This window comes from Cricetulus griseus, chromosome 3, assembly GCF_003668045.3.
Source record: "Cricetulus griseus strain 17A/GY chromosome 3, alternate assembly CriGri-PICRH-1.0, whole genome shotgun sequence".
In the NCBI taxonomy this organism is placed as follows: Eukaryota; Metazoa; Chordata; class Mammalia; order Rodentia; family Cricetidae; genus Cricetulus; species Cricetulus griseus.
In genome coordinates, this window is record NC_048596.1 from 20,492,824 (window position 1) to 20,509,101 (window position 16,278).

General features: G+C 47.5%; 1 protein-coding gene across 2 annotated transcripts in view; it reads right to left on the minus strand.

The window, feature by feature from the left end:
* Positions 1-3,478: 3,478 nt before the first annotated feature.
* Positions 3,479-16,278, minus strand: part of Dntt (DNA nucleotidylexotransferase) — a 35,083-nt gene continuing 22,283 nt past the window's right edge. The window contains exons 8-11 of one of the 2 annotated variants that reach the window (XM_027407480.2): positions 15,003-15,111; positions 10,107-10,352; positions 6,646-6,726; positions 3,479-3,889 (exon numbers count right to left, since the gene is read on the minus strand). In XM_027407480.2, coding sequence (XP_027263281.1) covers positions 3,803-3,889; positions 6,646-6,726; positions 10,107-10,352; positions 15,003-15,111 — 523 coding nt within the window. In that variant the 3' untranslated portion in view covers positions 3,479-3,802. Of the gene's footprint in view, positions 3,890-6,645; positions 6,730-10,106; positions 10,353-15,002; positions 15,112-16,278 lie in introns of both variants that reach the window. The other variant, XM_027407479.2, reaches the window with a different exon arrangement.

Genomic DNA, 16,278 nt, shown 5'->3' on the forward strand with positions numbered 1-16,278 from the left:
ACTGGGCTTAGAGAGGGGAGGTGCCAGCTGCCTCCCATCCCACAAGCATTTCATTTATAGATCTGGGGTGTATCTGGGTTGCTTTTCCTCAGTAGGGGATGCTGCAGAAGGTCCATTCAACCTCGGACCTTGCAGTTTAATCATCAATACAACCCAGGTGAGTTGCTGTGCATTCACATGAGCCCACTTGGTCCTGTTTCTTAATCTAGAGATGTTTGTGTTGGGGAAATTGACGTGGCTTCTGAGTGTCCTGCCTTCTCCTCTGCCTGCTCCATCTCTCGTCTTAAAATAATAAATAAATAAAGCTATGGGAGTTGGATTTTCTGGGTGTGTTGGTTGAAGCCAGCTTGACACAAGTTAGGACATGAGTGACATAGAAGACATGTGAAAGAAGCCATTTCTTCCTTCTGAGTATCTCAGGGTAAAACTCACGTAGAGCCACACATGCCCCAACCCAGGGAAGCATGTGGCTAGACCATGTCATACAGCAGAGAAGGGGAGAGGGACTTCTGTGTCAGACCTGCCACTGAGCAGCTGTGAGAATTCTGGTGACGTCACCTACATTTCCCAAGACTGTTTCAGGTTTTATAAAATGTGCTTCATTTGGGCATTGAAAAAAATTACAAAAGGAATAAAGGCAAGTGTTTTCCACGTAGTAGACACTAGACAAATTCATTCCCACTCCTTACCCGTTCGTTCTTCCCACCTCTTCCCAGCCCGCTTGTCTGATCAAGTCAAGCGATTGCTCTACAGCACTTGTCGCCCATAGTCACAAAGTCAACAAGGGAGAATCAATTCCAAACTTTATCCATGGCCTGCAATCCAAACTGTTGACATTGAAAAATAACTCTAGTTGTCACGAGCAGTCCACTCACTTGAACTCTGAACATCATTTGTCCTTGTGTGTCAGTCAGGTTTCAAATTCTAAATACAGAGATCCGCGTTACACATTACACATTAATCTCTGGGATATTGACATCTTTGATGGTTCATCTTCATCGTCAACTTGTGGGACTTAGAATCACCATGGAAATACACCTCCGGAAAGATTTAACTCAACAAGAAGATCTGCCAAATATGAGAAGCACCACTCCATGGCCTGGGTTTCTGGATTGAATAGAAGGGACTTCAAGTTGAGCACACAGAGTTCATCACTCTCTGATTCCTGACTACAGATGAAACATGTGACCAGCTGTTGCATGATCCTGCTGCTGTGTCTTCTCGGCTGTGATGGACTGCATCACAGATTGTGAGCCAAAATAAACCTTTCGACTCTCAAGTTGATTTTATCAGGCATTTAGTCATAACAATGGGAAGTAACAATGAAACTGATGCTCATGTCTTAGTGACTTTCTTTGCAATGAGGCATTTTGTTTAGTATCATGAAGAAAAGATGTTTGTGAGGGAGAGAGATAAAGAGGACCAACGATGAACATGGGAACAAAAGGATGGGTTAGTATAGCCTCACCTGCCAGGCAAGGGAAATCTAGAGTAGACTTCACCAGCTTGGGCCAGGTCTTTGCTTTTACTTCCCCAGGTGGCTTCCAGGTGGCCTGGTCACAGCTCCTTCTGATGCATGGCCACTGCCCTGGACAGGCCATGCTTCACAGTGAGAGAGGTGAAGTCTCAGGGCATCTCTGGGAACATCTACAATCTTCACAAGCCACCTTGATATTCCAGGGAGTCATCTTTTCCCACACGGGGTCCCTGGATGTTCAGGAAGTGATCCTATTTCTTGAACAAAGGGAATGGTTCTGTAAACCCAATGACTACCACCCAGTAACAACTACCCTTCAAAGCCCCCCTGAAATTAAAAAAAATAATTGTGTTTCATGGGCCCAGCTCCTTAGATAAGATCATTTGGACATCTTCAAGCAGCTGTGCCCAGGGATGCCGCGAATTAACTTCTTTTACATGGTGGGGAGGGATCTTGGACTCCCTGAGAACCTGATCAGACTTTTGACTTCAACATATATGGGTGTCAGCTCCAGCCGGGAATGTTGGTCACCTAGAGCCTCAGTTCTGTGCTTCTAAAACTGACCCTAGAGGGCACCCGTGGAGCCTGATTGAAATACACATATCACATGGGGGAGGGGTGGCTCGGTCCTGCCTCAACTTGGTATGCCAGGCTTCGTTGACTCCCCCTCCCCCAGTGGATGGTGGGTTGGAAGAAGGGGAAGTGGAGGGCATGGAAGGAGGGGCAGGAGGGGGAACGGGGTTGCTATTTAAAATCAAAAATACATTTTTTAAATAAATAAAAAAGAAATACACATATCAGTAAGCCTTGTAATTGATAAAATGAAATATGACAGTGTTTTAGATAATTTATTTTAATTCTACTTACAATCAATTGCTTAGAATCTTTATTTCAAATTGTTTCCACTAAAATTGCATGATTCTGTATTTCTGTTGGTACAAAAACCTTATTTTATTATCAGCTGAAAAATAAATGGCCGTTTAATGAACCTACAAACCATCTGTGGTTCTTTTTCCCTACATTAAGGGTGCCACTTTCCCCTTTTCGTTTTTTCTGCCTCTTTCCCTCAGATGCTGGCCAGAACCTAAGTGTGTTTTGTCTGGCACTTTGGGCTCCCAAACTTTCTGCAGCAGGCAGTGAGGGGACCTCCATACTGAAAACTCAAACAGCAGTTTGGTCTTTGCTTCTTGCTTCACCAACTGATACTCGAAAAAAATCTGGATTTGGGGGATTAGTCAGGCCTCTGTCTGATTTACCAGCTGGCCTGTTGCAAAGGAAAAGTTAGGCTTTTCTGAGTAATTCCACAAAGCAGGCAGGTGCAGCAAAGCTCTGTGACGTCGGCTCTGTAAGCAACTCCACAGAAAGGGTGCTTCTGGGAAGGACATGTACAGTGACTTAAAAGTACAATTATTCCTCCTATCTCCTTAGCAGGGCTTTAGGTGAAACTACCTTACAAGGGGTGGTGTCTTGGCCAAGTGATTGACAGGCCCAGATGGATTATCTTGGTCCCTTTGGGGCATTGGTTCTGTCTAGTCTGTGCCCTCCTGGAGGAAGCAGGGGGCACGATCAGTGAGGCATGGTCCCACTCGCTTCCTTGCCTTGGGCACCCCAAGATGAGGAAATCCACTCTGTCTCTCTGGGAGCTCCAGGTGGAAAAGGGAGATTTTTCCTGCTGTGGTTTAGAAAATTGCTTGTGTGACCAAGAGAGAGAGAGCAGTGAGAACGCATCCCTGATATACCTCAGTGATGGTCAGGAAAGGAACCAGCTCAGAGCAGAGCCAAGACAACTAGGAGTCAGCACCCTGCCTCCTGGCACTCCTGAAGGGATCCACAGTCCCCCAGGGAACCTCGATGTACTAATTATACCTGTGTGTCTCTTTAAAATCGACCACAAGCTCTTTCTCTTCCATGGTTCCATTTGTGTTTAGAAATCTAATAACTGAAGGAAGCAAAGAAAACTTCAGCCTTTTGTTTCATATTTTTATTGGTGATATACAGAGGTCCAGACACACGGGGGTTAGGAGGGCTTTGGTGCACTTTTCTGATTGAAGCGCCAATGACAGTACCATTTTTATTGAAAGAACTGACCATGAATTCTACGCAGCAGTGGGACAGACAGCTTGAGAATGTGACCCACGGCCATGTGCTGGCTTACCAAGCCTCCAAGGTTGCTTTAGAATATTCTCTATGCATAGTACATACACATAAGATGCATTTGCTGTCTGCATTCCCAGAGGCCTAAAGAATCCTAGACTTTCCTAAGCCATCTTTTGCTAAGCACGGTTTGTCTAACCTGGTGAGAGCAATGTCGACAACAACTCATTCTTAGGCATTTCTTTCCCATGGTTCAATGTAATCCAATCCCAGATGGGCAAAGATCTCTTCTTCACTGTCTGCTTCAAGAAACACCCTCTGAAAGGAGAAACACACACACACAAACACACACTCAGGACTTTTCCTTCAGCATCTCAGCACAGACGCATCCAGCTGCTTGTTAGAATGAGTGGCAGCTGAAACTCCCAGCCCTGCTGCTGAGTATGAAAGATGAGAGGGAGCCCGGATGGTGACTCACACCTGGCACCTAGCACTTGGGATGCAGAGGCAGGAGCCTGGGCTGCAGAGTGAGACCTTAAACAAACAAACAAACAAACAAACAAACAAAAAGTCCTAGTTACTGCTTCCTGTAGTTTTGACACTTTTCCATCAAGGAAAATGACACGTGTGGATTAAGGTACAATTGTAACACACACACCCTATTCAGAGGTGTGTGTGTGTGTGTGTGTGTGTGTGTGTGTGTGTGTGTGTGTGTGTGTGTGTGTTTATGTATGTGGACACATGTATGGGAATGAATGTGCTTTAGTGTGTTACATGTGGAGGGCAGCAGTCAACACTGGATAATGTTGCCCTCTAATATTTTATTTTTTTTTTTTTTTTTTTTTTGAGCCAGGGTCTTTCGATGAGCCAGGAGCTTACAGTTGACTAGACTGACTAGCTCCAGGAGTCTGCTCATCTTGGCCTTGCCAATGGCTGGAGTTACAGATAGGTCCACCACTCCTGGCTTTAACGTGGTGCTAAGATCAGAACTCAGGTCCTCACCTTGCACAGCAGGCACTCCACCAGCGGAACCGTCTCCCCAGCCCTACTGGTCTCCTCTATTTTAAAATGCTTATGTATATGGATGTTTTTCCATGCATACGTCTATATGCCATATTGATGCCTGGTGCCTGAGGCCAGAAAAGAGCATTGGGGCCACCATGTGAGTGCTGGGAATCAAACCAGATCCTCTGTAAGAGCAGCAAGTGTTCTCAGTCACTGAGCCATTGTCCCAGCCTAGACTCCTATTCTTAACCATAACTGTTCTCTGGAACTGCTTGATGAGGTTTTTCATTTCTTTTCTTCGTTTTTTTTTTTTCCCAATAAAATACACTGAAGCTTGAGTCACATTCCAGTCCAATGAAATGAAAGGCTCCAGAGAGGTCTTGTTGTCAATCTATTTAAAGTTCTAGGTTATTCTAACATGCAGCAGAGGGACAAAGGCTGGTATCGGCAAGCTACTGTGTGTGCTGCCTTCTCTACAGTCTTCCATACCTGTCCATAGGCCCCACCCTCCAGCTCCCACCCCATGGTCTCTTTGAGACTAAGTGCTTCTTCCCTTGAGTATCTTCTAATACATAGCACAGTCCTGGGTCTGGAACTGACACTTGCTGAACTCCATGGCTCTGCCTCCACCCACACTCTCAGTTTCTGAGGTTATTCTGCCAGCATCCACTGTCTCCTTCTCTATGAGAAGCACCTTGAATTTCTATGAGGATTCCCTTGTCCCTCCATCCATGAAGATGTGGGGGTGCTCCCATCTCTAGGGAGATGTACACAACCCACGCCTGGCCAAGCAGAACTATGGCAATGGATTAATAGAGGAGCACATGAGCCAAGCCTGGTCAATGAGCAGTTAGAATCCATGCAAAAACTATGAGAAAAAAGATCTTCCCTGTTAGAGTAACTAGATGGATGGGAATCATGGGAAAAGCATAGACAACTCTGGAAAACACACTGAACACCTGTAGCTGTACCTGAAGCCTGCATTGCCCCAGAGACAGCAGTATTTACCCATATTCCTTTTCTTTTCACTTGAGGTATTTTTGTTGTCAGTTTCTTTTAAACTATAATAAACCTCTGGGGGCCAGATCAGATCCTTTTTTTCAAGACAGGGTTTCTCTGTGTCTCCCTGGCTGTCCTGGAACTTGCTCTGTAAACCAGGCTGGACTGGAACTCAGAGATCCGCCTGCCTCTGCCTTCTAAGTGCTGGGATTAAAGGTGTGCATCACCGACACCCAGCTGGAGATCAGATTCTTACTTCTAATAATCTCATGCTTTCTTGTCCCTCCAAGCCTAATTTGGTGTCCTTGACCACTATAAGACAGTAGATATTTTTGCTTATGGATTTGACAGTAGAATTGTCAATCCTTCAACAGCCACATGGTACCTTGTCACTGTTCTGAGGCATGAGTTGAACAAGGTGCCACCGCCAAGCGCGTCCCCCAGGGTTAGTGACCGAGGCTTGATGGCTTCCTATCCGTCTCTGGTCACCCATGCTGTTCTACCGTAGGAGATGCTCATTAATGACCCACTCAGAGCATGACTGCATTGGATGGGGATTCCTCTAACACTTGGGATTCATGGTGAGCCTTGACTTTCATTGGAGTAAATGGCTGTAAACTCCAGGAATATCATCAGATCAGCTCTGGTCACCTCTGTGCTGGCCCTGGAGCCCCCTAATCAGCTCACTTACTGACCCAGGAGGCCCAGAGTTGCATCCTGGGCCAGGTGGGGACTGTCATCTGAGGAGCTCTTTCTGATCTCTCTGCAGAGAATAGAACATTTGTAGCCAAGACAAGCAGACCTGGACACTAAAATCAGCTTGCGTTGGAATGAGGATGGGGTAGGTAAAGGTGCTTTCTGCCAAGGCTGAGGACCTGAGTTCGATACCCAGAACCTACATGGTAGGACAGAACTGGCTCCCCTGGCCTCCACATGCAGACCATGGCATATGTGCACTAATTTCTCCCTCTATAAAATAAATAAATGTAATAAAAATTGTTTAAAAAATCTTTTCAAGTGAAGGGCTTAGGGGCAAAGGTCAGTAGCCCACCTCAGGAAGAAAACGTTACCTTGGTCTTGTCATACAGAGCATGGTTGTCCAGCATCATCTTCCGCTCATGGGTAGCATACCGCCGCAAGTCTCTCTCAAACTGCTGCAAAGAGAATGAAAATAAATTACTGTCCGTGCGTGGTGTTTACAGCCACCCTGTGCCCTCGGGTGTTTGAAACTGCCATCTTCTAGTATATATTCTGGTGTGACTTTCTTTCGCAGGGTCCAGGTCTGGAGGCTGAGCTCTGGGGTCCCTGTACTAGAACAGAAAGTTCATTGTGAACAGGAAGCTGACTGGCTTGGTCTCTTGTCAGCCAGGGTCCAGCAGGCTGCAGATGGTGTGTGAATAATGTTGCCTGGATAAATGGACAGTGTGAGCACTGTTTCTAGAAAAATACCTGGTCCAGACTAACTGCTGCCTAAATCATTTTAAGTTTCAAATATCATCATTATAAAAGAGGGTGAAGAATGGAGAAATCTTGGCCCAGATTTTGGGCCTATCTGTGTGTCCTTTGGCACACTACCCAGACTTTCTGAACCTCGCTTTGTCCCAGAATGGAGGGAGGCCCTGCCCCTCCCTCTGTGGTGTCCACCCATACTGAGATTCTGTGAAGTCACCTGCCCCAGAGGGACATCTCTCATGTTCAGTACACCCTGAGGCTTCAGGGAGCAAATCTGAAGACTAGGACAAGTGACAAGCAAACCTTCAAAACAAGGACAGTGGACCACACGCACTGCTGCTGCTTTCCTGAGAGAAACCCAGGTCTAGAATGCTGACTTTTTCCTTGGGCCTAGTGAGAATGCCTGGGACAGTCGTGCCCTCTAGTGGCAAGAAATTATTTCCTCTTTGCTGGAAAGTTTCTGGGGCTGGGTGAGACATTGCCACCCAGGAGCCCTTCATAGTAGGTGCAGATGCAACTAGACTTATCGAATATTGCCAAGAGCAGATTTGATAGCACAGACCAGCTCCTGCTTAGCCCACCACCACCCTACACCAGCCCTTGGCTGGGCAGCTGCTGCCCACAGCTCACACTGGTTTGCCAGCATCTGGAGAGACTGGAAGTATAATGGTGGCTGGCTAAACGGGGTCAATGATGGGCTGCTCCCAGCTCCCAGTCCTGTGTGGTTTGGGAGAGAGAAACGTTTTCCTGAACTCCTTGACCAAGGCCTTCAGAGACATGTAAAGAGGGATACAGTTCACTCAACAAATACCTGCAGAATACCAGCTTCTGCCAGTTCTTCGGGGAGCTGAGAGTCTAACAGAAGACACAGACAATTTATAAGAACAGAAGAAATTAGCAAACTATGGGCTGATAGGAAGCCCTGCTGTGGACTTACTGAGCAGGACTGCCATTGTGGGAATCAGGCAACAAGGGCTCAAAGAAGATGATAAAAAGCAAAATGGCTCAAGAGAGTTGCACTGGATAGTTTTATGTCAGCTTGACACAGCTAGAGTCACCTGAAAGGAGGGAACCTCAATTGAGAAAATGCCTCCTTAAGATCCAGCTGTAAGGCAGGGCATTGGTGGTGCACGCCTTTAATCCTAGCACTCGAGAGGCAGAGGCAGGCAGATCTCTGTGAGTTCGAGGCCACCTGGTCTACAGAGTAAGTGCCAGGATAGGCTCCAAAGCTACACAGAGAAACCCTGTCTCCGGAAAAACAAAAAAACAAAACAAACAAAAAAAATCCATCTGTAAGGCATTTTCTTAATTAGTGATTGATGGGGGAGGGCCCAGCCCATTGTGAATGGTGTCATTCCTGGGCTGGTGGTCCTGGGTTCTAAAAGAAAGCAGGCTGAGAAAGCCACAAGGGCAAAGCTAATACGCAGTTCCCCTCCATGGATTCTGCTTCAGTTCCTGCCTGCAGGTTCCTGCCCTGCTTGAGTTCCTGTCCTGACTTCCTTTGATGATGAGCAGTGATGTGGACATACAAGTAGAAACAAACCCTCTCCTCCCTGAGTTTCTTTTGTCATGGCTTTCATCACAGGAATAGTAACCCTAACTAAGACAAGAGTTCAGTCCTTTGCTGAGCCCCAGAGACTTGCTGGGGGTGAGGGTGGGGTCACTGCCACACAGGCATCATACTGGGAACCAAATCTACCAGGGAAACAATTGGTTTATGAATTTTTTAGAAGCTTTGAGAAATACTAGATCAATCAGTTTCCCTCTGGATCTTGCAGACTCAGATTCACATCAGCTGTCACTGCCATTGTCCCTTCCTGCTTCTTTCCCTCAGGTTGAGCCAAGCCACACCCACCGTCTCCCTTCTTAGCCTGAAAGTGGGTTGCCCAGAGCCTGAGATGGGGGATTCAGGGCAGCAGCAGTGGACAGTAAGGAAGACTAAGAGTGGCAGAGACTGCAGGCCCTCCTGGGCTGTCTACCAGTGACCTTGGATGCTACCCTGAGTTAAAAGGGACAACTAAGGAGCGCCATATGTCCTAACAGGATCTCATGGCCTCAGGCTAGGGCCAAATAAAATACTCAGGAATGCCTTGTTATGGTGCAGGTGCTAACACTCTGCTTTTGTGGAACCCTGAGTCTGTGCCCAGCTCAGGGACAGCTGCTTTGTTCTGTGAATTCTCTACTGCACTGTATGACTGCGGATGCATTACCCCTAAAGGAGGAGCTGGATGCCCAGTTAGACTCCAGATCTTCAGATGCTAGTTAGACTCCAGTTTTAACATGAAGTCGCTGTCTCCATGAGTCCTCAGCAGCACCCTGTGGGGTTAGTGCCATTATTAGCCCTAAAGAAGGTCCAAGCAGTGTTCTTTACCTGGAAGCTGGGAAGCCAGGGATAGAGCAGGGCTCAGCATCTTGAATCTCAAAGTTTATTTTACAAACCTCCCCAGTTTCTTACAGCAGTACTGGAGGCAGAGGGCATGCACGTGATCTGATGCTTCAGACAAACGTAAGCAGCTGGTAGAAGCCACAGTGCCACGGTGCAGCTGCATCATGGTTTACAACGGATTTGAGGCTGCAGCCTGGGCTGCTGCACGCTGTGCATAGCTGCCCCTGAGGTTGCCACTCGAATCAGTTTTGTAGCACATAGGAAACTTGTCCACGATCACTCAGCTGGGAAGGGACAGGGCTGAGCCCTTCAGCAGGCCCAAGGCCTGAATCCATCTGGGTCACCCCCTTCTCTGTTGCTTCCTGGGTTTACCTAAGATACCTCCCAGTTACCTATGGGCTTTTCAAACATAGGTGGCTGGGCTTAGCTACCTAGAGTTTCTGATATAGTGGTATACAGTGGGGTGGAGAGTTTATAAATCTAACCCGTCCCCCAGGAAGGCCACTGCTGCTGGCTTGGTGAGCGCGCATTGGGGATAACTGTTCTAAATGAATTTGACTCACATGACCATATGTCAATATCATACCCCAGTTTAGAGGCTTGGGGGCATGCTTCCCTTGCTCTCCCAGCATTCTGTCCTGCTGCCATCAGCTCTCCCCTGGGCCAGGAAAGCTAACAGCAGACAGCACTTACCCTGGAGCCAGTCCATCCAAGCAAGGCAAAGGCCCGGCGGTCATAGGGGCACATGACCAAATCGACACGGATGGCCTTCCAGCCCTTTCCTTCCTGCTGGCTGCTCTCATCACTGCCCACTCTCTGGTGGTACAGCTTCAAAATCAGAAAGCACTTCTGGAAGTGATCTAGAGCATCAACCTTCCTGCTGGGCAGCTTGAACTTTTCGAATGTCGATTCTATGAGGTCACAGTACAAAAGCAACCCCTGAAAAGAGAGGGAGAGAGTTCAGAAAGGACCCTGGGGTGGGTGGGGGCTTGCCATCTTACAGCGACTCTTAAGGAAGCCTTTTCAGAGCTGAAGGGACATGAAGGGAAACGTCCTTGCTCCCGGCAGCTAGGAGAGAATGTAGTAAGTGGTTTTCCGGTTCTCTCTACAGAAAAGGTATTTCTCCATGAGAGAGACTGAGCCCAAAGTCCTCAGTGATAAAACTTCAGAGCCTCCACCTCTCCTTGTCTGCTTCCGAGGGAGAGCCTGGCTCCTTTAAAAGCAAACCACACTGCCCCCTGTGTGTCATATTGACGATCACTTAGACTGGGCCAAAGGGTTGTGGCTGGAAGCCCAGGCCAATGTGGAGTCGGTGACCTGATGTTTCTGCTGTTTGGTGTCATTTGTGCAGTGCTGGGGATTGAACCCAGGACCTTGAACTTGATAGCTAGGCATTCTACCACTGAGTATACCCCAGCCCTGGAAATGATGCTTCTGAGAAAACTATCTGCCCATCTTGGAGGCAGTGGGAGAAGGCCCATGATGACTGTTTCATCTCAAGTTTCTGTTCAGAAAATTAATAAGAGATTCAAAGGAACACCAGGCAAATGCCAGTCCCTGGGAGTTCCACTGCTCTGCACTTGGCTGGTAACAGGGCCATCTGTGAATCGATCCTGAACGTGTCAAAGCTTTGACTGGGATGTTGCTTCTGGTGCTGGTACTCTCTGCAGTAAAGCCTGGTACCTCCTCAAGTTAGGCTCTAGCGTCCTAACCAGCTTTCTGTTGGGTTTTCATACCATTTGCTATTCCCTTTCCTGTCCCTACTTCTCTCAATGTGATTTCTCTCCTCTGAAACTGCTTTGAGGGTGGGCTCAGGCTTCGCCATAGGTGCCCATGGTTGTCTTCCTAGTAGAAACCGAGTGACTGTCCTGGATTGGAAGGAGGCGTTTCCCTACTGCTCCTTCCCTATAGTCCCAGGGTAGGGAGGGTGGAGGAGCTGGGGCAGTTCAACTTTGCTTCACACAAAGAGGAAGCTCCACCTCCTCCAACTTAGTGGACCAATTAACCACAGGCTACACCAAGCTAATGGTGTAAGAGCAGAAAGGGTTGTTAGGGGGCTGAATGAGGAGTCCTCTAGCCAGCATCCCTTCTTGCCCTTTGTTCTCAGTCCCTTCCATCTCCTCCTTGGAGAACCAATGTCAGCTACTCAAACTCAAGTCAGTTTTCCAAAGTGAGGGCAGTCATCCTCAGTCATCTTCAGTCATCCTAGTCATCCCTCAGTCATCCTCAGTCATCCTGGTAGCAAAATTCACAGATGCCCAAGTCCTTCATGACAGTGGCCGAGTATTTGTATATGAACCGCACACCTCCCTGTCCACTTTCAGTCACTTCTAGATTAATTGCCCAACACTATGTAAATGCATACATTGTTGTCATACTGTATTGTTTAGAGACTGAGGATGGTTTTTGGTTTTGTTGTGTGTTGGTTTTTAGTAGCCCTTCCTATCCGAGATCAGTTGAATCTATGTATTAAGAACCCAAGGTCATGGTCACAGAGGGCTGACTTTAAACTCGTTTTGGTTCTAGGTAGCCTGGAACGGAACTCATGGTCATCCTTCTGCCTTGGCCTCCTGAATTGCTCAGATGAGCCACAACAAGCATGAGCCACCATGCCCTAGTTCTCAACAATTTGAATCTCCCAGAAGTTCCATGAACTCCATGAAGCAATTAGGGTCCTCGTACCCAGGTCCCACACACTGGGCATGAACCCAAGCCTGAGTCATGTAGTCCCCTGCCTTTGTGGTGAGCTACCAGCAGCCACAATGGGAATTCAGGAAGAATGCCTGTCTAGGGAATTCTGACCTCCCTGAGATCAGTATTTCCAAGTTCTTCATCTCCCTTTCTCCCTCCTCTGACTCAGGGGTTTTCTCCAAAGGACACCCCTAAATGGATCACCTGATGGGAGAGTACACTGAGGCCCCTGAACTGTTCAACACACCTCAGACATGTAAACACCTTATGGGTATGCTGTGCATGTTCTGTGAGCACACATGTGTGTACCATGAAAGCTGTGAGTATACATGTGTGCACTCATGTATGTTCTGTGAGCACATATGTGTGCACTGTGTAAGCTGTGAGTACACTATATGTGTGCATGCATGTATATTCTGTGGGCACATGTGTGTGCACTGTGTAAGCTGTGCATGTTCTGTGAGCACACATGTGTAAGCTGTGAGTATACTACACATGTGCATACATGTATGTTCTGTGAGCACATGTGTGTGCCCTGTGTAAGCTGTGCCCTGTGTAAAGCAAAGCTCAGTATAAGGATGGCAGGAAAGGGCAGTGAAGTTGAGGAGGAAGCCGAATTCAAAGAACTCTGCTGAGTTCACAGCTGAGGCACCAGGGTGTGTCCAGGGCAGGGACACCAAATCGCCTGGCACCTTGTCTGTGAGGGGAAGGGAGGGGCAGCCCAGCGCCTGGCTCTCACACAGAGTTCAATAAGCAACCCTGCCAGTGATCATCACAGCCACCATTTGCTAGGTATTTACCATTTGTCAGGCACTCCAGAGAGTCCCTCATTGAATTCCCTGTTAGCACAGACAGGAAATGGACCAGGAACCGTCAGGGACCATCCTGGGTTGCACCACTGGTTATTGTACTTCTGAAGTCTCAGATCAGATGTGGTTTACCATTGGCCCCACTGCAGGGCCTGGGATTATAATGCCTGTCTCTGCCTGGGGACCACAGCAGGGATACCTTGAAACTGCCACCTCTCCACTCCAGCCGTCACAGATAGTCTCAGCATGAGAAGAAGGGCTCAACAGACACCCATGGGTTTCCAGCCTTGGCAACAGGCCTGGGGGGAGAGGTAGTCTTTGGTCTGCCAGTGAGAGTTTTTCATCATCCCCCGCTCCCCCAGAGCAGAGCACTGGGCAAGCGTCCTGGCTCTTTTTTGTAGTGTCTTCTGGCTGAGCTTATCTTGTCTACTCTCAGGTGCTCTGGTCACCTGTGCTCATTTTCCTGAAAGGGACAGGGATCAAAGTGTGGTCTCACTGATTCAGAACTGTTTCTGAAATCTAGTTTCCATTTACAGTGCTCTTGGCTCTGGGGCTGGCTATTTCTAGTTTTTACTTTGTCTGGGGTCCTCTCGCTGGCTCATCAGTGAGCTTGGCCCAGGAAGAGGGAAGCTGCACTAGGAAAACTCAGGCTCAGCCTCCTCCACTCAGCCAGGTTTGCAGGTCCCTGGGAAAGAGCCCTTTGTCTCTCTAGGAAGTGGTGCTTGACAAGAGGGCCAGAAGTCAGATGGCTTTGGCTGTGGGATTAGCTTAACTCAGTTTCAACCATTAACAGTGGATGGCCCTATGGGTTTGATTTCATCCTGAGCAGTAGCTATTGGCCATGACCTCTGAGGACCCAGCCTACACTCATTAGCTTCCTTCTTCAAACAAGTGATGTGCAGCCTAGGAGCCAAAGCTGGTCAGTCTCATGCCAGCTGTGTGTGGTGCCATGATGAGGTGTCACAAACAATTGAGAATTGACTCGGTAGTCACTATATAGTGATCGTGGAACACATGAAATTAACAATGCTTGGGGCTGGGGAGATGCTCGTGGTTAAAGCACTGGCATGTAAGCATGAGGACACGAGTTTCCCATGCCCGGAACCCACAGAAGTGCTTGGTGGACATGACAATCTGCCTGCAGTTCCAGCCTCAGAAACTGGGAGACTAGGGATCCCCAGAGCAAGCTGGCTAGTATGACTACCCACATCAACAAGCTCTGGGCTTGATTGAAAAACCCTGCCTCGGGGAATAAGGTGGAGGAGTGATGGAAGATGATTCCCAACATAACCTTTGGCAACCCATACACACTGTAGCATGAGTTCTAATAGGTCTTAATAATAAAACACTGGAGTCAGATATCAAGGTAAATGCTGAATGGTCAGAGAAGCAGAGGAGCCAGCCACGAGAGAAACCACTTACCTCTACTGAATCCTCAAACCAAAGGGGTGATCCTGTCCCTACGAATCCTCAGACTGAATGCCATCTCTACAAAACCTCAGACTGCCTTGAGCTCCTGTCTCCTGTCTCTCCACCCAGCCATATCACTCCTGTCTCCACCTCCCTAGTGTGGGACTAAAGGCATGAGCTCTGTTTCTCTTTTAAACAGATTTAGTTTCATGTAACACAAGGTGGCCTTGAACTCACAGAGATCCGTCTGCCTCTGTCTCCCGAGTGCTGGGATTAAAGATGTGTACCACCACTGCCTGGCCTCTATGGCGTAGCTCTGCACTCTGATCTTCAGGCAAGCTTTATTTGTTATAGAATAAACAAAATAAAGCAACACACACACACACACACACACACACACACACACACACACTCACACACACAAAACCACACATACACTTTCTCACCATACACACACATACACAACACTAGACACACACATACAATATACACTCACAACACACATACCATACAGTACACACATACATGTTAGACATGCACACATATAACACACACACACACACACACACACACACACACACACACACACACACCACACATACACACACTAGAAAAGAAACAAATGAAAAGCAGTGGTAAGAGGGTCTTGAGTGGCAAGCATCTGTCTTGGTCTCCTTACCTGCTGTCTCCACAAGTCTGTCACTTTGTGCAAGAGTTGTTGTTCTTCTTCCTCTGTGGCTCCTGGGCTGGTAATTAGAAAATCTACGTCATGCCCAGTCATCTTACCCCTAATTCAAAGAAACACAAAATAGAAATCAATTCGAATTTTAGCCCTTCATTTAAAACAAAACAAAACAACAAAAACAAACTCCCTTTGTTTCTGTGTCCCAAGTGTGAGGTTTGTTATGCAAAATGCTCACAATATTTTTAAACCAGCTCTTCTTGGTTGTACAACTCTATGTCTTACAAAACAAATTTGTGTCAGAAAAGCCATATGTGGCATGTATATTGTTGTATATGGATGGGAAGGAAGTAACAAAGATTACTTCTACACCCAGTACACACACAGAGAGAGAAACATGTATGACAATAAGAAGCCAACCAAAAGCTATGGCCATACCTTACAAGGTAGCCTTCTTGGAATTGTGGTGTGGATTAGGGATTTTTCTTTGTCTTTTTTCCCCTCCTTTTTAAAAGGCAGGGTGTCCTATGGTGCTGACTGGCTTTGAACTCACTATGAAGCTGAGGATTGCCCTGTATTCTTGCCTTCCAGATCCACCTCCCCAGTGCTGGGGTTAGAGGTGGATCTGAATGGTGTGACATCACCACACCTGGTTTATTGGCTGCTGGGGATCCAAGCCAGGGTTTCCTTCACAATAAGAGGCACTCCACCAACTGAGAGACAGCCCCAGTCCAGGGAAATCCTCTCAGATTTAGTCCTCCTTGATCCAAGTGACCAGGTAAGGTACCAGGAAGGATGAGTGGGGGGCAGGAGGGATGAGCCCCTTTCTGATACAGAGGCTAAATTAGTATCCAACTGACTACATGCATTTCTGAAGACTAGTTCACTTAGCTATTCACTGACTCACCAAAGCCTTGAGTACCTGCTTTGTGATCGGGCTCACGCCCTGGTCTCAATGGGAACTAAACCCCACTAGCTCCATAAAGAAAACTCACTCGGTGTATCCGACATCTGGGAACATGGAAGAAAGTCCCTAATCCAGCACAGAGCAAGATCGAGTCAAGGAGGGCTTTCTGAAGCAACATCTAGATCGAGTCTTAAGGAATGAGAAGACAGACGGGAGCCAGTTTTACAAAATTGTAGAGAAAATTTCTTCTGACCGAAGTCACAGAGGCAAGAACTGTGTGTACAAGGGACGCCACGTCGTTTGGAGCTCCCAAAATAAAACATGGGACAGGAGTCAAAGAAGCAGAGAGAGAGGCTGGCACTGGGT